Here is a 24,692-nt window from a genome sequence, read left to right on the forward strand (position 1 = left end):
GATATATCCTCTAGACAATTCAATCCCGGTGAAAATTTACCCAGGCAATTACCATTAATAACTCCACGCCTAAAATTGAGACGGAAATGAGAAAGCAACAAATATAAAAAAAAATTGTGTAGGAATTCTGGCAAATTCTCCCAGTGTATATTTTCACCTGAAAAATTCACTCCCTTGAAACTTCCCTCCCCATGGAAAATTATCCCCGTGGAAAATCCCACCAGCAGAAAATTTACCCCTCCCCCCTGAAAAATGTATGCATACTTCCCAATAACAAATACTATACGTAAACAATGGGAAAGTTTTGTAACTTAAGTAACTTTCCCCAGGGGCTGTGGGGGGTCATGATATCTCCAAAGGCATAGTTATTCGGCCTTTCAAATATGCTGAACAAAATCGCTATCTCAAAATTTTGATTGGACAATCTTGAGAAGAAAGGGGTGTTAATTTCCGTTCGAATGAGCCCTCTCCCGGTAATCTAGGACCACTGGGTCGACACGATCACCCCTAGGAAATAAAAAAACAAACAAAAAATCAAATAAACGCACATCCGTGATCTTTCTTCTGGAAAAAATACAAAATTCCACATTTTGGTAGACAGGAGCTTGAAACCTCTAAAAAAGGGTTTTTTAATACGCTGAATCTGATGGTGTGATTTTCATTAAGATTCTATGAATTTAGGGGGTGTTTCCACGTTTTTTTCGAAAATAAGACAATTTTTCTCAGGCTCGTAACCTTTGATGATAACACTAAACTTAATGAGACTTATATATTTGAAATCAAAATAAAAATCCGATTCTTTTGATGTATCTATTGATATCAAAATTCCATTTTTAGAAATTCGTTTAATATTGAGCCGGATCACTCCTTACTTACAGTTCGTTACACGAACTTCTGATTACTGGATTCATAGACGATATTTAGATACAAAGAATTAGTCTCTAGTTGCAAAATAATTTGTCGCGAAACTTTTCACTGGTGTCCAAAGTCTGTGATAACAAGTGCTTTGTAAAGAAGTTGGAAAATGGAAAACTCTGTAGGGGCTTTGAAACTGAAAATCAGGGATTTTGAAAAAAAAATGTTCGATAGAATTACTGCATTAGAACCAGACACTTAGGTGTTCCTGTCAGGTCAGGTCCTTGTTTCTATAATAATGTTTGAGAAGCAATGACGTCACTCTCCTTTAAAAGTATTTCAGACCAACTTCCCTCGTTCTACCTTGTTTCTATTAACTCTTTCTAGCTCGAACCCATCCTTAAGGACTTTAGTGTTATTTTTGGGGGGCACAAGAAAAAACCTTAAAAATGCATGAAAATTAGTTTATATGCATTTTTGTTAATGTTTTACAAGTTGAGCAACTATATCAGGTGGGGGGGGGGGTACAAACCCCTACCCTCTGGATATGATATTGCCCCCAACCCCAAATAGATCATCTTCATCAAGAAGTCAATCAGCTTGTGCAGTCTAATTGTTTTTGCTGAGTAGAAATTTTACCGTCTTTTGTTTTGACACAGGACTGGAAAAAAAGAAATTATTTATCCAAGAAATTGCTTTAGTAATGTCATAATTATTTTCTATGGAATTTTCTGCTAATTCTATAATTCTGCTCTAATGAGAGCCTTGAAAACGAAGCAATTTTTTTTCGTTTGTTTTATAGATTGCATTTAATTTTTCGCATGATGTAGATTTCTTGGTCTTTTTGTTTCATTTATATTTCATTATTTGCAACCATGTAATTTGAATGTTCTTTCTTGCAAGCTCCCTTGATGCGATTGGCTAGAGCATTTGGCATTCTTAAGTTCTTAAGTTCGAATGTTAGGGAAGTAAATCATTTGTGTCTCTCCAGGGACACTTTTTGTTGTTGTTTCAAGTTGCATGATAATCCTCCCCTAAGGGGGGATTATTTTGCTTTTTTAGGCAATTTTGTTTATTCGGTAGGGATGGGGGACAAAAAATGTTAGAAAATGCATTAAAAATTGTTTACCCCCCCTCCTCTAGCTTAATTTTTGGATACAATATAAGGTTATAAGCAAAATATTGTTTTTATTTGGCATTATGAATAGCTGCTTGTTAGAAATATGCTAACCACAAAAATGTCGGAAATAAAAATAAGTTTGAATCAATCCACAAAAAGGGAGGTTTTTCAGTTATGGAATAGCGTTGGTGTTAGGTGTGATGAGGATAACATAACTTATTTACAGTTTGAATAATGATGACATTACAACGAAGTGTCTTAACCTCGAGCGTACTTATTAAGGGTCTAAATCAATAATGAGATTTCCGGTAGAATTAAATGAAGTCTCTTTCCTGAGTTCCAAATGTTCCAAAATTTGATGGATCTGCGAGGTGTGCCTCTGAAATAAGGAGACTATCCCTCTAACACTTTATACCTTGAATTTATTCATATATGCTTGATATCCTCTTCAATATACTCCATTCACTACCTCTATTCTGGTCGACGTGACTCTCTTGAATTGTTCAAAGCTTTTCGGAAGGTTTTCTTCTCTGAGGTCATTTATAGATGCTTGCCCCCTCCCCTAGATTTGCCCTTGCCCTGGATTTCCCCAAATGTCTATTTTGTTGTTTTCTTTGGAAAATATTCTTTTTCGGTATTTTAATTAGAAAAAATGACCCTCCCTCCGAGGGCTTGAAAATAATACTGATTTTGTTTTTCGATAAAAAAGTCTACCAATTTTCTCTGAAAAGCTAATTGTCTCAAATATTGTTCTTATACATAGAAGTTTTGATTTTAGAAATAGATGAAAGCTATATGGTTCTAGGTCAGTTGAATACAGTAAATGGTTCAATACTGGTGTGCTATATTTTGCTATATACATCTTGACAGACAATGAGGCGTCAGCCCATGTGTTGTCCTGATGAAAATTGATGACACTTGTTTCCACATTCTTTTTATTTTTTTTCTAACTTTCTCGCGTAAAGAGGTAGTCTAGGTAGACAACTTCCAAATCTCTAGTTAGTATACGATACAACATCAATATTAAAGAGTAACGAAAATTCTTATACTCTCCATTTAAAGATTTTTGGTACAAATCAGTCACACGCCGTTCTTCATGACTCCGGCTTCTTAAGTATTTATGCTGTGCTAGTAACCGAAGCTATTGCTGTGACGCTAAGGGAAACTTACCTTTCCGCGCGTTGTGATGTATCCCATTTCAGAACCAAATTTTCGCTACTGTTTAGTATTTATGCTGTGGGATACGACAACGTTACTATATAACGACAACTTCCTTTGACAGATAAAAGCACTCAAGTTTTCTTCAGACAGTCCATTAGGATAGATTACAGAGTTTGTGCCGAAGTTTTTTTTCTTTATTTTACTTGTCTTTTAAAGATTCGGCAAGGAAACTAAAGATCAATGAAAACTCTATAAAGATCATTTTATTTTTTCTCTTTTTTTGCAAAGTATAAAAATGTTGGTTTCAAAGTTTGATTCATCTTGATCCAATGCATAATAAAGAATAAACAATTAATATGAATATCCATATACTTGAAAGATTGTAGTCAAATAAAAAAAAGCTCTATAACAAAACATATATAAATAAAACCCGTGGCTTATCGTGGTTTGTAAAAGAGCAGTTTACGAAAAATATTTTGGTCTTACCTAAATTTACAACTTTGGCTTTCTTGACTTTCAAATTTGTTTGAAAATGGTCCCTTAGCTACGTGTTTTTTAAGCCTCTTTTTTCTTTTGCCCTGTCTTAAAATTCTAGGAAAATCTTTATTTCTTAGACAACTAATGATAAAAAAAACCTGCATAAGAAAACGAAGTTATTTTTCAGGTTTCGCTTTCCCGCAGAATTTAATTTTTGTAACTTTGTACCTACCCCAGCCCACAGGCGCCATTTCAGCCAAACCTTAGGGTGGGCAAGCAATCGACATGGGCCCCGAAGCAGGCTTGTATAAAAAAAATTGCCTCTAGCTTTATCCGAAAAAGAAACTGCCTCCGTGGGAGTTACCGTAAAAATTAAGGAAATTGTCTCAATTGCTTTGCCTTTCCTTCTTTCGCTCTTATGCCATAGGTTCGGAAAAGGCCAGATATCTGAAAAAGCGGAAACGGTATGTGCGATGTTAAAAAAACAGCAGTTTAGGAATCTTCCACTTTTCCAAACCTATAACTTGACGAAAGTCGAACCTCTGTAGAAACTCACGCTTTGACTAAAGTATATTCCGTAGCAAAATTCTTCAAATCGCTGCTTACAGTAAATACTTTAGTCCAAGTCGGAGTCACGCTCCGGCTATGACGATGCAAAACTTTGGTCGATCAAGTATATTTACAAAATCAAAAAATACAACAAAATTTTGAAACAGATCAGTGAACACTCAAGACAACAAGAGGAACCGTCGTGGTTTTATCTTCGCAAAGTCGTCAACAAGCTTGTCGAAATCCAAGTTTTTGACTAGATCCTTCTCTGCAAAGATCAAAAGCAGGTGACTAAGACGATCGTCTCCTTTGGTCGAGCGCAGATAGTTCTTCTCTATTTCCAGCCCAGAAAACAAGCGTTCACTACTGGCTGTCGTGACAGGAAGTGTGGCAGCAATATGAAGAACTTTGATAATTTCTGAATAGGCCACTGGAAGTGTCTCGATATTATCGATGACGACCATGAAGTTTTTCGGCTTTGCCTCCTCCTCAAGCACAAACCGCTTGGCAATACCAGCTTGGGCCTCAAGAAGAATCTGGTCAATGTCCATTTTCAGAATAAAGTTCAGAGAATTGCTTGAGGAGCCCTGCATCCAAGAACTTGGTAGAGCTGGGGTCCAGAGCTTCAAGTTTACTGAGCACTGTAAGGTTATCTGTAAACCGTCTGTCGAGTTCCAAAATCAGACGATCTACAGTCTCCAGGTATTCTCTTTTCAGTTCTTCCGCTAGAGTGGGAGCTCTATTGTCGGATTCAACAAAGTTTTTTTCCTAACGTCGAAGTGGTCATGAATTGTTTCAGGTGTTTGATAATTTTTTGGGTTCTTCTAGGTCGTCCTTTCTGACCCGCAGAGGAGGATCCGGTCGCCAGTCCATTCACGTCAGGTACTTCAATTTCAAGACCTTCAGCAAACTCTTTTGCCTTCTCCAAAAGCGATGCAAATGAAGTGGCAGAGCGCAGTTCAGCTATTTCCTTCCTTGTTGCTTGAATCAAGGTGCGGGACCTAGATATTACCAGATCAATTGCCTGAAGCTGCTCAGAAAGGGAGTTTGTCGTCCTCACAATTGCTTCTATATAGAGCAAGTGGAATATAACTGTGAAAGATTCCATTTTTCTCTGGAGCCCAGCTGCTTCTGCTCGAGCTTCACGATCAGCTCCCTCACTGACTGCAGACAGTACAGCCAGAACGCATTCATATCGGAGTCTTATCTTCGATATTGATCGATACCAGTATGACCATCTTGTCGCAGCACTCCTTTCTAATTCCAGGACTGGCAGTTGAGTAGCCTTTTGGTACTCAACACAAAGCTGATGTCTGGTGTTACTTTTGGAAATGAACGTGTACAGATTTTGGACTAAAGAAAAAAAATGAGCCAACAGTCCCAACACCTTCGACGCAGTTTGCAATGACCAAATTTAGTCTATGTGGATGGCAATGAATGTATATTGCTTGTGGCACTTTCGCTCTCAGTCACGCTTGAACACCAGAGAAGGGCCCGCTCATCCCGCTTGCTCCGTCGTAGCACTGAGCAACACAATAGTTCCAGTCGAGACCAAGTTTCGCTACTCTGTCGTGAATGAAGCTGGCTGAACTCTCAGCATCCAGGCTTTTCATATGGTAGTATCCCATTGGCCTATCTCGTACTTTTCCCTCGTCGAAGTACCTCAGAAGAATGGCGAGCAATTCTTTCTTCGCATTATCTTTTGTCTCGTCGACAAGAACAGCAAAGTTTTTGGCACGCTTAACTTCTTGCACTATTGTAGACCGAAGCCTAGATCTGATAACTGAAATTAGATCGTTCTGGTATTCGTGGGACGCACAGTGGCCGTATCGTCTTTGTAGCTTGTTAAAAAGCGTGGGAGAATACTCGGCGAGAAGATTGCAAGTTTCGACGAAATTTCCTTTGTTTGCCGAAGATTCAGTCTCATCGTGGCTGCAAAAGGCTGTACCCAGTCGCCCCAGTAGGACCGTTACTTTCAGTAAAGCCTTTACGTCTTTCCTATTTTCATTCCTCTCCTTGTTCCTGTCCGTTGACAAAACAGATGCATTAGATTGCATCTCCTCGGCTTTCATAGCCTTGAACTTCGTCCAAGAAACTGCGCTACCGCTGTAGTGGTCACATTTTGCATGCTCTTCTAGAACACTGGCGATGTCTTTCCATCTTCTAACACCGATCTTAATGAAAGGCCTCGCCCCGTATCTCTGCCCGCGAAGGGTTGACGTGCCGCCAAAGTGTCTGCAGCCGAAACAGAAAACCGAATTTTCCTTAACTGACTACTCAAGCCAAGGATGCTTTCCATAATACGAAATATTAAATGACCGTCTTAGGTTGCGGTTTGCTGAAACCTGTGCAGGGTACCATAGCAGCTGTGTTTGACATGGATGGTCGTGGGAGGATGAAGAAATATCAGTAGGACCACTTGAACGATGGTGCTCTTCATCTCGAGTCGTATCTCGTCCAGATTGTGCCTCTTGAGCAGTGACAGGCGCAGTGTCTCTTTGAGTCGTCTCATTTTCTACTAGCTCGGTCTGACCGACCACCAGGTCCTTCGAAGGACCCAAAGCGACGGCAATGGATTGTTTGGTTGCTGAGTCAGACACCTGAAAGATATACCCAAAGGTTAAAAGCCACTCTTGTACTTTGAAGCACTATTGAACTCATTTTCAACATTTAAACAGTTGCTTTTTTTAGTATGTTAAGTCTAAACTGCGTAGCAGTTTTGGCTTTTTGGCACAGCAGTTCGGGAAAATAGTGCTAGAACTCCTCCATGGTGTGACAGTTTACTAAAGTATATTGAACTTCGGAAAAAAAAAACATGAAATTTCAGCAAAGCCAAAGAGGGCGTTTTTCGGATGATTATACATGCGTTGATCATTATCTACCCGTAAAGACAATAATAGAAACTTTGGGCTTCATACAATAGCAACCCAAATCGCAAAAAGCCTTTGCAGTAGTCCTTGAATAAATGATTCGGGTGTCGTGACAGATCGCAAATGAGCTAAAGGCGCGTTCGATTTGCTGTAGTTTCAGTTACGTCCTTCTCCGTCGTGGGCTTGTTTACATTTTTTCTGCTACGTTCTCCCATTTAGCCTGAAGAACTACTGATAATGTGACCGCCAAACAGGTTCATAATTTTGGACCAAATGGCGAAACGTGAAGCGTGACTACAGCAAATCGAATGTGGCTTCATATCACCAGTCGGCTTTGTAGAAAATCTAATGATATAAGCACTGCAAAACTTTGTGGTTCCATCAATAAAAAAAATAAAGAAAATAAAATAAAACGACAATCTTTGGCTTATGCCCCTCAACCCATGTAGCATTGTTATCCATAAAATTAACAGTGTTTTGCAGAAGAAAAAAGAACAAAACAACAAAACCTTTGAAGGCATTTTCAGAAAGTTTGCTTCAGGGAAGAGCAAGCAACCCCGGAAAATAAATACAGAGCTTAAAAAATAAGTAGATATAAGTCTTAGCACTCATTTGGTGATGAATGACATTTTTTTATGAAAGCAATTTGTTTTACGTAATAATTTTGGAAAATGTGTCCACTTTATGTCCCAAATGTCTAAAATGTGTCCATTTTTTGCCCTATTATGTAATTATGTCGAGGCACATAGAAATATGTCCTTTGGACATAAAATATGTCCAGTTGGCAACCTGTGCACGACCCAGTTGCACTATTAATCTCACTATTATCTAAGTTATTCTACATATAAATGTAGCAGTTTCAAAATTTTGACTAATTGCTAATTGTAATTTTGTTCCTGTATATTTTTTAAAAAGAAAAAAAAGGCTTTTTGGGAGGAAGCTTGGGCCCCCCAGAAAATTTAGGGTGGGCAATGGCCCACCCCTGCCCCCCCCCACAAATGGCGCCCCTGCCTCAGCCAAACTCCCGCTTATCCAAGGAGCTGAATATTTTCTTTGTCTAAAATATACAAGGCCCATAGAATGATTTTAATTATGGCAAATTTCTGCCTAAATGGGACACTGCTTCCAAAATATTTCATTCTATATATAATGCGTAATTTTAAGATTGAAAACTCTTGTCTCCACCAAAGGTTTAACATTTTTTTTTGCACTACGCATAGGTAATCGGGGACGATAGGACTGTAAACTTATACCCCCCCCCCACCTTTTCCTCCTGAAATTCAAAAATGTGTTTTAAGGGTTTTGACTAACCTGTGAAACTGAATGATGATTTTTTTTTTTTTTTCTCCGACAAACAACAAAAACAACAAGTAAGTAAGAGCAGATACCCAAGTTGCAAAAACAGCTAATGCACGGACACAGAGAAAATTTAAAAGTCGCAATGCCCTCAATTTGCCAAAACTTCAAAAAAGTCGAATATTATCTTTTGCGTTCGTGTTTCCGATAAACTAGTTACTTGTATAAAATTGATCTTCTTCATAGAAGATTAATAATAAACAAGATTGATCTTCTTCATAGAAGATTAATGATAAACAAGATAACTATTTCAAGCTGTCTGGCTCCCCAGTTGTATCCTGCATCCTTTGGTTGCACTGACTAATGCTGGTCACTTTATCACCTATATTCATTTTTGACAAACAAAGGGTATATCCCTTATATTTGGTTAGATCATCCATTATTATTCCCTCGCTCTAAGAACATTTCTTGAGCCAAGATCTCTTGTCCCTTAGTGTTATCAAAATATTCTAGCCTATTATAAAGAAGCCTAGGAAATTCCTTCTGAGAAATGCGCACTCTCGAAAGAAGTCCTTCCAAACCAGGAAGAAGGGATCCATTGATTCTCATGTTGGTTTCTTATGGAAATTGGTGGGATTCCGTGGTATTTAGATCAGGGAATCAGAAGCATCCTTATTTTGAATGGTAAAGTTCTGATGGCCTTCTAAGGGATAATATTTTAGTTATAAAATTTTTAGGTAAGAAACCTACTTCTATTTTTTTCTATAAAGGCTAACATACGTTGATTTGAGTTGAGTACAGGGCTGCTAAGAAGTATGGGAACGATCTGCTTTTAAAACACTAAAGGATTTTTTCCTACTGACATTATATAACTGATTGCGTTCAAAACTATAAGTTTAATCACGTAGCGAGCCACGTATCTCACGTAATTACATAAATCACGTATAAAAAAAACAATTTAAAAATATTCAAGTATATTTCTAGGTTGAATTGAAACATTAAAACTATTGCTCAGGCACCGTAAATATATTGCAGTTTACATAATTACTTTAGCGATTCTGGACTGAACTTAAAAAAATTAAACTTTTTTTCATGTCTTAATAAGATATACAGTTAGTTACCACGAGCTGTTTGATTACTTTAGCGATTCTGAACTGAACTTAAAAAATTTTCAACTTTTTTTCATGTCATAATAAGACATTGCTTATGCTTATAAAAAAAAATTCGGTAACGATGTTTTTCTAACACTGATTTCTACTACGGTAAGCTTCAAACTTTTGGTTTTCTTTTTTAAGGTTTCTGAATTGTTCTAATCCCTTGTTAAAATATACACATATATTTTGCAATTACCAATTTTTTGCTCTTTACGCAATTTAATGTCTTTTGATACATGCAGTCTATTTAAAGATATTTAATTATTACAGCAAGTCTTATTTCTAACAACGATTTCTACTAAGCTTCAAACTTTTGGTTTTCTTTTTGGCTTTGGAATTGTTGTAATCCCTTGTCAAAATATATACAAATATTTTGGCAATTACCAGTTTTTTTTTATCTTTAAACAATTTAATATAAAAATCTCCATGCATGAAAATCTTCAATTTTTCCACATAAGTGTGACAATGTGACAACGTCATTGCAATACTGATTTATTTAAAAATAATATCACTCACATAAATACGTCACACACGACTTTTCTCAAACTTCTGACCCATCTAGATCGTACTTTTAGGCCGGAATATCTTAGGATGCCAATTTTCTTGAAAAAAATATGAAACCGTTTTCAAGAAAAAATAAATATATACATACATACATAAATACACAATTATTGCTCACTTATAAAGATAAACATATATATATTCAAATATGTAGCCTCGTGTAACTTAAAACTAAAAGACGTTATCCTTTACATAAGGAAGGCTACCACCCCTTTCAGCCCCGTCTACCCCCTACGTGCACAAGAAATTGGCTAGCACTTTACTGAAAGCATTTTAGAATTCAACAATTATAGCTAGTTCATACATCAATTACTTTATTAATCAATTATGTTTCAAAGCACATGAACAAACACTTTATGTTTTACAGCAGAAATAACAAACGAACTCTATATGGATTTGCTGATATTTTCCTCTATGATGCCTTATCCATCAGCCTAATCTATGTTGGGGAGAGTTTTACTCTCCCATTTGATTCTGTCCATTGCCTTTGCTGTGTTCCATGGGACAAAGTCCATCAAAATGATGCACACAAATAGGAATAGAACACAATCCTGCTTGACTTAAATACGAAAACAGCTGCTAACCTCATTTCCTACCTTAACCGCAGCAATGTTATTCTCGTACATAGTACAAATTTCTTTAATGTATTTAACTGGTGTACCATACAAGGACAGCTTCACTCAATTTCTTTTATCTGCTGAATCAAACTCTTATTCATAATCTATAAAAGTTAGGACTAACGGCGTTTGATGACTTAGGCACTTCTCGATTATTAATCTAAGAGTGAAAACTTGGTCGTCGCTTCCTCTACACTCCCTAAAACCACGCTTTTCTTCTCTTAAAACCTCATCTATAGCATCTCTTAGTCTAAACAGTATCATCATACTAAGTAATTTACTTCCTACGGAAATCAGGATAACGCCTCTATAATTACCACGCTCACTCTTATCACGTTTCTTATAGATGGGTTTAGTTAGAGTTTTCATGGATTGTACATGAATCCTTTCCTAAGCCATACCTAAGGCATAAGCCATATGTCACCATCCTTTCCCCTAAGATTTCAGTTTTTTTCTAAGCAAACGGTCTTTCGAAAAAGTAATTAGTTTGCTCAAAGAAGATAATTTTAATGGTTTGACTGCTAATGTATAGCTTTCAGTGGGACCTAGGCTTTTCCCTAATTCATATATGGACAAAGCCAAACCATAGTGGTGTTTATCAGATAACCTTAATGGAATCATTACACTGAAATTGCTTTTAATTTTTGATATAGATGGTAAATATTATTGTCCCAAGCTGAAATTTGGCATGTACACAAAAGTTACATACTCCTTAAAAACCATGTTTGATTTTCAGTTTAAAACCGTGGAATAATCATGACGAAAAGGGTAGAGTTTAACTGGAGAATTCCTGTTCCTGAACCACTTTTAATTGGGGCGACCTTTGACAAATGGACTGAAGTAAGTCAATATAAATTTGTTGATCGTACTAAAAACTGTTGTTTGATTATTGTTGTAATTTTTCCACCATTATAGTCATAGCTAATACTTTTATTGCTTCTAAGCATATCATATTTTCTACTAAATATTTTTTGCTTACCACCCAGATCGCTAAATAGTTTTGCGAAAAGAAACTAGCCCCCGACTGGTGAAGTTAAACCACACTTTCTTGGATTCTAAAACAGTGAAAAAAATAACTGCAAACAAAGTTGAGCATGTGAGAATCAGTCACGACAAAGAATGGAAGAATCTGTGAATTTTTAGAAAAGAAATCCTGAAGTATTATCTTTTAGAGTTAATCATATCGCTCGGCTGCAATTTGAGCCATTTACAATTTAAACACTCGGAGTAAATTTCAAGTAGACGGGACTGCTCGATATAGTCACAAACTAATGGGTATCCTAAAATTAAAGCGGATTTCTAAAACCAAGGGTTTAATCGAATAACTTTGGTAATAAATTTGAGCAATTGTCGGATTCCTTCACAGAAGACATAATATTTAAAAACATTTAAAGTATTTGTATTGTAAGGCGTCTGAAACAGACTTGTTAAAAAACATCGCTATTCCATTGTCCTAGGAGAGTAATCCCCATTCCTAAGAATTCATAATGCGTTTTGTGTGTGTAAGTATTGAGAATACATGGTTACCCACTGGGTGGGACGTGGTTCAGACTTGGTGCCTGCCATGGTACAGATTAAAATGGTGTCTATACTAACAAAACGCTCTGCAAATGTAAACTGCAGAGTAAAAATGCGGTATACAATTTGTACATACTGAAAGTGGGTTTAGTATGCTGCATACACGGTAGTTCTGCACAATAAATAACATTTTGAATGTATATGCAATGTAAGATGTAAAATTTTCTTTTTTATGTATACCTCCCTCCCCCTCTTCAAATGCTTACGATTCTTCATCATCCAAAGTTATCCATTTTGGACAAGGTAACCGAAATAATTTCGTTGGTAAATCTAGATTCATTTGAGCATTAAGTGGTTGGGGCTAAACTTGATTATTGCGATTTCAGTTTTTTCAAGGACAAAATGTAAAAACTTGGAAGCCACTTTTAATAAAGAATACTGATTGTTTTTCACAGCTGAGCACTCCTGAAAATTCTTGCATACCCCCTCCCTTAGAAAAAAGTCCCATACATCTTTGATCCACTGTGTTGATTGAATGTGAAACTATTAACCCAATTGGTTCTATTCTGGAAATCCTTAAATAGCTATTCAGTGGACTGATAGCCACTTTTTAAATTTCTAGGAAAAAGACCAAACGGACATTGAGCCAGTATCATTTTTCCAAGTGGACGAGTATGGTTTCTTCATACACTGGAAATCTGAAAATCGGGTAAGGTGATTTATTTTAATGATAAAAAGGATTAAAATGATTAGAAAGAAAAGTAAAGGAGTTTTAGAATCTTTCGTAGATATCAAGCGACCTTGTTCAAATATTTGCTTATTGTTTCATGCTGCTTTGCCTATTTCTGTTTTTAATCTATCTTGATGAGAAAAAAGTACTTTCAAGTCTGAATTTCCTATGAAAATTTATTAGCATGATAATGTTTGCATAACCTTTAAATAAGGGGTAGCATCATATAATAGTGGTGATATCTTGTTGAAAATCACATTGCTAATCTTATAGTGTCTGAGAACCCTAACGGAGAGTTTTTCGTCTATCCAACTGGTAGCCGTAGAATAGTAGGAGATGACTCATTTGGACGGACATTTTGATTTGTAGTGATCTTTTTAAGTAACAAGTAAAGTCACTCTACTACGAGGTTAATTTTTTTCTGCTAAGCCACTATAATGACCCAAACACGGCAAAATGGCTACCGAGTGAACATTCTGAGATAACCAAACCGTTTAAAACTGCCAAAATGTTTGTATAAAGCCTTCCATTTTTGAAGCCTGCCAGTCCCAGGGATGGGCACCTCGACTGTAAAATCAATTTAGTTTCGCAAAAAATTAAAGATTACTTCAAACAATAGTTTGAAAGTTTAATGTAAATGGGCTGATTTGTTTGAGGCTTCTTTTTATCTACGATATTACATAGCAGCACAGTAGCTTTGAGGTAGAAGGGGGTTAAGTAAATAACTCTAAATGGGCTGAGGTCTCGAAAAATGCATATTTTTTTACGCTTAAATTTTCTGGGGAGGTTTTTCAGGTCACTCTGAAGAGAGGGAAACTTGCCCCCTAACACCTTTATTACAAGAATCGTATTCAGACCAAACGTTAAGGACGATTGGCGGGGGTGGAGGTCCTGATATCGGGGAAAATATGCTGTATAAAATTTGAAAACTATATTAATGTGCTTACATATACAAGGGGGGGGGGAGGATAGAGCTATGGCCCCCAGAATCAAGGTTTGTCTGGAAGACATTAATTCCTCAAATTTATAATAATTTCTGTTCGTGATTAGTTTTAACGTTTATCTTTACTTTCGTCTGAATCGGCTTGTTTTTTTTATGCTTTTAAAGACTTCAATATTGTTTTTATCCAAAACGAAAATTTTCAGATATTATCTATTTATTTATTTACAAGGACGGTGATGTACTGGAGCTCAGCCAAGTAAGTGATATTAGAGCAGGAGGAGTACCAAAAGACCCAAGACTCACTAACCAATTGGTGTCTAAACATGGACAAGACTTCGAAGATAAGTCCTTAACTATCTGCAGTGGCCTTGATTTGGTAAACATTAACTATCTACACGTCGTATGTCCATCTGCAGAAGTTGCAAAGGTACATTTATTTTCATTATCCCTAAGTTTTTATTTCTTCGTAGGTTGGGCCAGGATCCTGTTTCAAAAATGATTTAGCCTCATTTAGTCATAATGTATCCACAACGTAGTCTACTCATTTTGTGTAGTTTTTTTTTTTTACAATTAAAGAGGGGAGGATAATGGGTACCTAAATCCTTCTCTCTCTCTCTCTCTCTCTCTCGCTCTCTCTCTCTCTCTCTCTCTCTCTCTCTCTCTCTCTCTCTCTCTCTCTCTCTCTCTCTCTCTCTCTCTCTCTCTCTCTCTCTCTCTCTCTCTCTCTCTCTCTCTCTCTCTCTCTCTCTCTCTCTCTCTATAATGTTCAACATCACTCTCTCTAATATTCTTTTGCAATATGAAGCTTTAGATTATTAAAGGTGTTACTTACTGGAAATTATCCCACCAATACAACGGTTTACCACATTAATAACATTAGATCACTAAACTAATTCCGGGATTACAAAGGAAAATTTATTTTTTTCTATACAATATGTGTTAGTTAAAACTAAATAAAGGAACATGAATTACTTTTTTTCTAAAAGAGAAAAAAAAGGTTAAACAATTTTTAAAAGTTCATATTTGTCGATGCCACAATTAACGAAGTGAAGTAAGTATTATGTGATATGCGTTTTTTGCGACGAAAACGCATATCGCATAATACTTACTTTTTAACGACGAAAATGCACATGTGCATTTGCATCTTTGCTACGTTTTACGAGTCTGAAAATTTTTCGAGGGGGACTATAACCCTGTACCCCCCCCCCTTCTTGGATACGGTATTGCTGACAGCTTACACTAGAACGAAACGCTTGCGCCTACTTAGCATTATGATCTATTTTTGACGAGTTCAACAAAGTTTATTACATCTACATGTTTTTCGAGAAACACTGATAATTTCAAACCTAGAGGTACTTGTATGATATACCCCCTGCAGCTCAAGTTGTTCATGCATTGACGAACTGTAAACCGGTTTCTTTCTCTAGTTTTTTTCAACTTAGCGTGGGAAAAGACAAAGAGAATTGACATAATAGATGGGAAATATATAATTCTGGCTATATATTTTCATATTAGGGGGAAGAGTGGGATAAAGTATTTGGACATTGTCAAGTGAGAAAACAGTTCTTACTTTATAATATCAGGATAATTATAGCATACACATTTTGCATGCAGACCCGCTGTACTTTACCCTCACCCCCTAATGTGCAAATATATAGCCCAATTTTGTTTCTAAGGTTTTATATTTTTATCATACTTAGATATATTTTATTAGGATTAACCTAACTTTACTTCTTGAGCTGCAGGGGGTATATCATACAAGTACCTAATACAGTTCAAGATATAACTCTTTATATACGTATCCAAAAACTAAGATTGTGGCCACAATTTTATGCAAGCGCCTTTCCGTTACCAGGCTGGACTTCTTTTCGAATATCACATAGAACAAAACTTTTTTCTTCTCTTCTGTCACTCCGAATTCATCCTCCATTGTCTTTGCTCTTGTCCTCTTTTGTGCTGTGGATCAATTCATTTTTCAGATTTATTTGTGTTCTACAGGGTTCATCGTCTTTCTAAAAGAGACACATGCTAGCCAGCCTTCGTTTCCCCCATCGTATTCTCTTTCACTAAAACGAACAATCCCACGATTCAGTAAGGAGATCGATGGTATTTTCTTTGAGAGAAATTATACAAGATGGGGAAAATTTCTCTCTGATAAAATAAAGAAAGGGAAGGGATAAAATACGAAATATTTCAAGGAAAGGGATAAAATTTGAAATACTTTAAGGAAATGAAATAATACTACAATATTTTCAACTGTTTCGATTTTGTGGCTGAAACATCAGTAGAGAGGGGTCATGAGCTCGTGACATGACCACGTGGTTTATGGTTTTCTCACTGAGAATGAAAAAACAGGAATTTTCTCACTTGGAAAACCATGAATTTTGTCACATTTATGGATGTTTTCATGGATGGATATGTGTGTTGTTCGATTTATTTGATGTTTTTCTCGGATGTTAACATCAAATTATGGATGTTTAATGGTTTTTGTCAGTGAGAATTTGAAAAACATGAATTTTCTCACATTTATGTCTGTTTTCATGGATGTTTAATGGTTTTTGTCAGTGAGAATTTGAAAAAAAGGGGCTTTTTCACATTTATGTATGTCAACAGCAATTCATGTCTGTTTTATGGTTTTCTCACTGAGAATGGAAAAACATGAATTTGCCAAATGTTATGACTTTCCCGGAAACAGTTAGATAACGTGTGTCCTTCTCAGCCACTCAGCGAGTCGGTTAAATCTTCCTTCTCGGCCAATAAGAGACCTGATTACATATGATAAGCGGTGGAAATATAAGGAACGTTTTTTTTGATATCGTTTTATTAGTCTGTGACTAGAATTCAAAGGAGTGAGAAGAAGAAGAAGAACAGTTTTTGACTTTACTCATTTTGGATATATATTTGTGTGTGTGTTGACGATGACGATGAGTGGAATGTTTACCCTATTAGAAGTTGATAGTGGAGTTGATGATAATAGTACAAGAGCACCAAACATTGCGGTGGAAATCACGAAAGGATCACGTCTTTGTCTGGAATGGGATGCAGTATATGCAAGATATGTGATATCCTTGAGCAAATTTAAAATGGAGGATCAATTATGTTTCGCCGCTAAAGTTGATATAGCACACGTGAATAGACTTCAATGTGCTTTAAGTGCATTGGTGAAACATATTGAGGACAATAAACAGTATCGATGATTGTACATGCACTGTATTATTGATGTTGTTGTTGTAATTATTCAATAAAATTGTTTCGAAATCGAAAATGTTCTCTTTCTTTTCTGGTCAGGGCTAACGAATCAGGATCAGTCTAGAGTCAGCAGTCGGAGTGAAAGGATTGAAAAATGAATAAATTTGAGAAAGATAGAATTAGATCAAATCTTGTGCTTATGGAAAAACATTTGATTTTGGATGATGATTTTCTCGAGTTATCTCTTAAACGCAGGATATTCTCTTGTCAGGGAACACTTGACAATATAATGAGGAGGGATTCTCCCCCATTGGACTATTGTATGAAACTTTTAAAATGTGATTAAAATGCTTATAGTCAATTAATTGATATATTAATTGGAACAAAGCAGAATCATATTGTGGATATACATTTGAAAATATTGCCAATGGATTCAATGTAGATGACTCCCCCATCATTCGAAAGAGGTAACGTCAAAGAGCTAATCCTCTCTCCAACCATTTCCCCCCACCTTGAATTTATCGAGCGAGGACGATCAGTTTCGTTTTAGCTGTGAGTGAGTTGACATCGGAAACCGAAAAATGTTCTATATATGCCCATTGTGCATGTACACTCTTGGCAGTTGGAATCAATGTGAGAATTGTACAATTATTGATGGCTATAGTGAAAAGTGTAAATTATGTAATCCTTGTAAATTACATAGAGGCTATGCAGTACAAATTAAAGGATGTAATTCATGTCTTGAGGAGGTGTGTGACTCTCATCCTAGAGGGCACCTGTGCTCCAATTGTCACTACGATAAATGTGATCAGTGGGAGACTACTTACCCCGCTATGATTGGAAAGAATCCCAAACGAGATTTTAGTTTATTTCTACGAGATTGGTATCGTCGTGGATTTAAATTATTCTGGGAAGAGGAATCTGGTCTACGACTCAACTGTTGGGGTAACAAGACAATCTGGTTTCTACGTCATCGCTGTGATGACACCACCTACTATGACTATAAACCAAGTGATTTTTATTTGGCTGTGACGGAATGTGATTCACCATTTGAAAACACTGTATGTGATATTGCTTCAAATAGACAGATTGAAACTCGTGAATTTCATAATATGAATGCAAATAGTATCATTTACTATACAAAGAGATATGACAAGAGTGAAGTTACATTGTACTGCACAAAATGTGACCCTGACTTTGCAGTCAATCAAGATCAATATACAGTGAATCCAAATGATTTACCAACATTAGTGGTTCACGACAGTTGCCAATACATCGAAGATGAAGAAATCTAAAGTGAAGATTTAAAGACAATGTTGTATATATATATGCATTTTATTAATAAACAAATTTACAAACAATCTATGTTCAAATATTTACTCCTTTGTAATATCCATATTTATCACTGTTTTTATGTATACTAACTCAGGAGGTTCTATTATTTGAACCTCATCATCCTCCTCCATTGGTATAATATTTATGGGAGAGGGTATCTCCTCAGCAAATAAATCCTCGGACCCACTCCTCAACAGATCCCCCTCCACTGGCACAATATTTATGAGAGAGGGTATCTCCTCCGCAAATAAATCTTCACGCACTCGAACTCGCGGGTTATGTACTCGAACCAAGGACCCACTCCTCAAGAGATCCACCGCTCTACATGTACAGAGAAGTTCTTCCTCCTCCTCAGGGGTGATCTCGATGTTCTCGTTCTCTGCACATGTATCTAGAAGATTCTCCTCCTCCTCGATAGTGAGCCCCCACTCGCTCCATACATCCTAAAAAGGTTGAGAACACTATGGTCAAAAGCTCTGTGGAAAGGTATAGTCTTCATGAATATACTGAGGTGTGTTCTATAAATTTAATAAACAGGGTTACTTATTTTTTCATTTTATCTATAATTTTGTATGTATAAAATTCATCAATTAGCCATATGTGGGTTTTTTTTTTTATTATTTTTTAAATACGGAGCGAGATTTAATGTCATTGATAGAATCATGTATGAGATTTAATGTCTGTGATAAAACCAGGAAAAAAAACTTTTCCAAGAACTATGTTTTTCAATGAAAAGTAAAGAGCTACGACATTAAATCAAAGAGAGCAGAAATAAAGTTGAATAATTGCTTAAACGTAAATTTTCTGTAAACATACTTCTAATTAATAACTCCTAAAAAGGTAAGTATTATTCTTATACTTTAGTTCCATGAAGAAAAAAGCAAGTTACTATTAAAGAATAGATGAAAACAAAACGAACAGCTATGACTGATTTTATATTTTAGTTTCAAGAAGCAAAAGTAGTTAATACTTCCATGGATTTGACTAATAAATCTGGAAACGTAAAGTGATATTTATGAAAATGCACACATGTAATTTTTATTTTCTACGATAAATACGATAAAGAGATAAAGAGAGCAAAGAGAGTAGAAATAAAGTTGAATAATTGCTTAAACGTAAATTTTCTGTAAACATACTTCTAATTAATCACTCATAAAAAGGTAAGTATAGACCACTCATCCTCTATGGTGGGGGAGCATGCACAGCTGGCTAAAGCAGTTAACATTTGCCTGGAAGCTCGAAATGTAAAGTGAGATTTTGGGAAATGCAGAAATTTAATAATTGGTTCTTGGAAATTTTCGTTTTGATTATGAAATAAGAAATTTTTAAAAACATGAAATTTTTTGCAATTAAAAACGAACAAAAATTAATTAAAAAACTTTCCGAAAAATATGTTTTCAAAAGAAAAGTAAAGGTCATTTTAATCTTAAGCTCAGCAGATGCAAATACCATTTAAAATTTAAACTCGAAACACTCAGAAATTACTATTAAAGAATAGATGAAGCCAAAACGAACAGCTATGACTGAGTTTATATTTTAGTTTCAAGAAGCAAAAGTAGTTAATACTTCCATAGATTTGACTTATAAAGCTTGAAACGTAAAGTGTGATTTATGAAAATGCACAAATGTAATTTTTATTTTATACGATAAATACGATAATGAGATAAAGAGAGCAAAGAGAGCAGAAATAAAGATGAATAATTGCTTAAACGTAAATTTTCTGTAAACATAGTTCTAATTAATCACTCCTAAAAAGGTAAGTATAGACTACTCATCCTCTATGGTGGGGGGAGCATGCACCGAAAAAACTTTCCGACAATTATGTTTTCATAAGATATGTAAAGATCATTTTAAACTTAAGCTCAGCAGATGCAAATACCATTTAAAATTTAAACTCGAAACAATCAGAAATTATTATTAAAGAATAGATGAAACCAAAACGAATAGCAATGACTGAGTCCTACCCATCATAAGTTACACGCCTGAGAAAATAAAGTTAGAAAAAATGCAAAATGTTCCTTTATTAACTCTGTAATACAGCTAAAAATTAATAATTCATACACATTTTCAACTAGCTAAGAGACATTCTGAATTCTATTCGAGTCATGCGATCGTGTTCAAAGAGTTCGTGTTAACGAATTGTAAGTAAGGAGCGCCCCAGCTCAATGGTAACCGAAACTCTTGAAAACGGGTTTTTAACTCCATGAAGGTAAAGCTAGTTGACATTTCCTTTAAAGACTCAAAGGCCCCTTTTTAAGTGACCAAAAAAATGGAGGGCAACTAGGCCCCCCTCTCACACTAATTTTTTTTCCAAAGGTCCCCTGATCGAAATTTTGAGATATCCATTTTGTTCAGCAGGGCTGAAATTATGATAACTATGTCCATTAGGATAACTCAATTCCCCACAGCTCTCGGTGGACGGGATGCAAGTTATAAACTTTGCCCATTGTTTACATATATGGGCCATTCTGTTGCTAAAACACACAAAATTTAGAAAAAATACAAAATATTCCATTATTAACTCTGAAAAACGTCTAAAAATGAAGAATTCATACACATTTTCAACTATCTAAGGTTAATTTTTTTAAATATGAGCCATTCTCTTGCGAAAACACACAAAAGTTAGAAAAAAATACAAAATATCCCTATATTACCTCTACAATACGACTAAAAATGAAGAATTAATAAACATTTTAAACTAGATAAGGGTAATTTTTTTAAATATGAGCCATTCTATTGTGAAAACACGCAAAAGTTAGAAAAAATACAAATATTCCTTTATTACCTCTGCAAAACGGCTAAAAATTAATAATTCATACAAATTTTAAACTAGCTAAAGGGTAAATGTTTTAAATATGAGCCATCCTATTGCGTAAACAAACAAAAGTTAGAAAGAATGTAAAATGTTCCTTTATTACCTCTGCAATACGGCTAAAAATGAAGAATTCATACACATTTTCAACTAGCTAAGAGACATTCTGAATTCTATTCGAGTCATGCGATCGTGTTCAAAGAGTTCGTGTTAACGATTTGTATGTAAGGAGCGTCCCGGCTCAATGGTAACCGAAACTCTTGAAAACAGGTTTTTAGCTCCATGAAGGTAAAGCAAGTTGACATTTCCGTTAAAGAATCAGAGGTCCCTTTTTAAGTGACCAAAAAATGGAGGGCACCAAGGCCCCCCCTCCCACGCTCATTTTTTCCAAAAGTCACATGATCAAAATTTTGAGATATACATTTTGTTCAGCAGGGTTGAAATTATGATAACTATGTCCATTAGGATAACTTAATTCCCCCACAGCTCTCGGGGGAAGGGCTGCAAGTTATAAACTTTGCCCATTGTTTACATATATGGGCCATTCTGTTGCGAAAACACACAAAAGTTAGAAAAAATACAAAATATTCCTTTATTACCTCTGAAAAACGGATAAAAATGAAGTATTCATACACATTTTAAACTAGCCAAGGGTAAGTGTTTTAAATATGAGACATTCTGTTGTGAAAACACACAAAAGCAAGTAGAAATACAAAATATACCTATATTACCTATGAAATACTGCTAAAAATGAAGAATTCATACAAATTTTAAACTAGCTCAGGTTAAGTTTTTTAAATATGAGACATTCTATTTCGAAAACACACAAAAGTTAGAAAAAATGCAAATATTCCTTTATTACCTCTTCAATATGGGTAAAAAATTAAGAATTCATACACATTTTCATCTATCTAAGGGTAAGTGTTTTAAATATGGACCATTCTGTTGTGAAAACACACAAAAGTTAGAAAAAAAATGCAAAATGTTCCTTTATTACCTATTCAATAAGGCTAAAAATGAAGAATTCATACACACTTTCAACTAGCTAAGAGACATTCTGAATTCTATTCGAGTCAGGTGATATTGTTCAAAGACTTCTTGTTAACGAATTGTAAGTAAGGAGTGCCTCCGCTCAATGGTAACCGAAACTCTTTAAAACAGGTTTTTAGCTCCATGAAGGTAAAGCAAGTTGACATTTCCTTTAAAGAATCAGATTTCAATGCTGATTTTAAATATATAGTTTAGTCCTACCCATCAAAAGTTACTTGCCTGAGAAAATAAAGTTAGAAAAAATGAACAATGTTAATGTATTATCTCAGAAATACAGCTAAAAATGAATAATTCATACAAATTTTCAACTAGCTAAGAGACATTCTGAATTCTATTCGAATCATACGATCGTGTTCAAAGACTTCGTTATAACGAATTGTAAGTAAGGAGCGCCACGGCTCAATGGTAACAGAAACTCTTGAAAACAGGTTTTTAGCTCCATGAAGGTAAAGCAAGTTGACATTTCCTTTAAAGAATCAGATTTCAATGCTGATTTTAAATATATAGTTTAGTCCTACCCATCAAAAGTTACGCGCCTGAGAAAATATGGCTGATTTTCGGAAAATGGGAGAAATACCCCCTAAAAGTTATAAAACCTTAATGAAAATCACATCATCATATTCATCGTACCAAAGGTTCAATACCTGAGCTAAACTAAGAGGTTTCAATTTCAGGAAAAAATTACAGTTAGACAACATTTGACAATTTACCAAATTTTAAAGTTTTTGTTAGAACCTCGGATATGAATTTTCATCATATTTTGCTTATTTTCGTTGGAAAACACACTGAAAAGACATATTATTGGACTCACATCAAACATTGTCGGATTTAAATTTGAAGAACCTTCCATCATTTTCTATCTTGTCCTATATTTAAACATATACTGACTTTCAAAGCTTTTCATAGCTCTTAAATATACTTACCTAACGGTTATTTATTTACGAAATCGTGCAAACTGTTGATTTAGAACAATAATTACATTTCTATATATCAATTAACACTCACGAGAATTGCAACTTTTCACTCGCGGAGAATGCTTTCAAAACAATACTTCTTACATTGCATAGACTAATTATGTCAAACGAGACACGAGACATCTTCAACGCAGATTAATCAATTGCTACGTTCGATTTTCTTTGGACATAGGAAAGCATCAATGAGGGTGAGAATTTCTGTAAAACTATCACAGATTGATCAACTCGGGGATCTCACACTTAATGTGAATCAGAAAGAAAAAAGAAGAAAAATTTATAAAAGTTATTTTGAAATATGACCCAAACTCAGTGCTATTACAACTTAAATGACGCGAGGGGGGCATGAAAACTATGGTCTTTAACTGTGATATACAAGACTAGACAGAAAAGTCTATAGGAGTGGGGGTGCCACCCACCTCAACCATCGCTCTCGAAATCCCCCACACCCCCGGCCCCCCCCCTAAACGTTTCCCGCGGCGTTTCAAATCTCCCATTCCCCCCCAACACACAAAATTCTAGGAACGAATTTTCATCGTATTTGAATATTTTCGTTGGAAAACCTGCATACCGAAACTATAAAAAACGGAACTTTAGTAGCTAGTACGTATTTTTCATCGTATTTTAATTATTTTCGTTGGAAAACACACTGAAAAGACATATTAATAGATATATTAGTAATAACTGTTTTGTTTTGTTTACCATCGATTTTTAAATCATCCCACCCCCCATCCCCAAGACATAAAAATTTTTTTAAAAAAAATAAAAAAAAAACAAAAAAAAACGGAACTTTAGTAGCTAGTACAAATTTAAATCGAAATTTAAATATTTTAGTTGGAAAACACACTGAAAAGCCCTACTAAGATCTATAATTGTGAGGTTAGGTTAGGCTAGATCTAGGAATAACAGGTTAGGTTAGGTTACCCTCGCACTTAAAATCCCCACACCCCTCTTCACATAAAAATCATATTTTACATATTAGTTTTAAATAATCCTCATACAAGATCGCGGAAGATAGCGAGGTGTGAGGTTAGGTTAGGTTAGGGGCTTGTATGGGCTGTATCTTACGCGCAGTTGATGTGATAGGCTGGGCAGCGACCTACAAATAACCCAGGAAACCCCGGTCTAAGGATAACCAGTCTATAGCTAAATCCCCTTAATAGGTTAGGTTAGGTTAATTGTTGTAAAACTATCCTAGGATAGGTTAAGTGGTCTTAACCTATCCCAGGTTAGGTTACCTAACCTAACTAGGGTTAGCAGGTTAGGTTAGGTTAGGTTCGGTTAAGTGGCCGGCCACTTAACCGAACCTAACCTAACCTAACCTGCTAACCCTAGTTAGGTTAGGTAACCTAACCGAACCAGGGAAAGGTTAAGACCACTTAACAAAACATGGGATAGGTTAAGACCACTAAACCTAACCTAACCTATCCTGGGGATGGATATCCCGACTATGCCGCCTTCGGCCTGTGGGCCCTGGGGTGGAG

The 24,692-nt window shown here is 35.6% G+C and overlaps 1 protein-coding gene across 1 annotated transcript in view; it reads left to right on the top strand.

Moving 5' to 3' along the window:
- Positions 1 to 8,953: 8,953 nt before the first annotated feature.
- Positions 8,954 to 24,692, top strand: part of LOC148950495 (1-phosphatidylinositol 4,5-bisphosphate phosphodiesterase-like) — a 177,628-nt gene continuing 161,889 nt past the window's right edge. The window contains exons 1-4 of the mRNA XM_089091881.1: positions 8,954 to 9,065; positions 11,397 to 11,500; positions 12,801 to 12,887; positions 14,081 to 14,278. Coding sequence (XP_088948007.1) covers positions 11,417 to 11,500; positions 12,801 to 12,887; positions 14,081 to 14,278 — 369 coding nt within the window. The 5' untranslated portion in view covers positions 8,954 to 9,065; positions 11,397 to 11,416. The remainder of the gene's footprint in view (positions 9,066 to 11,396; positions 11,501 to 12,800; positions 12,888 to 14,080; positions 14,279 to 24,692) is intronic.

The sequence above is a fragment of the Artemia sp. Qi Xiang Cuo genome, chromosome 7, assembly GCF_049724085.1.
Source record: "Artemia sp. Qi Xiang Cuo chromosome 7, ASM4972408v1, whole genome shotgun sequence".
In the NCBI taxonomy this organism is placed as follows: Eukaryota; Metazoa; Arthropoda; class Branchiopoda; order Anostraca; family Artemiidae; genus Artemia; species Artemia sp. Qi Xiang Cuo.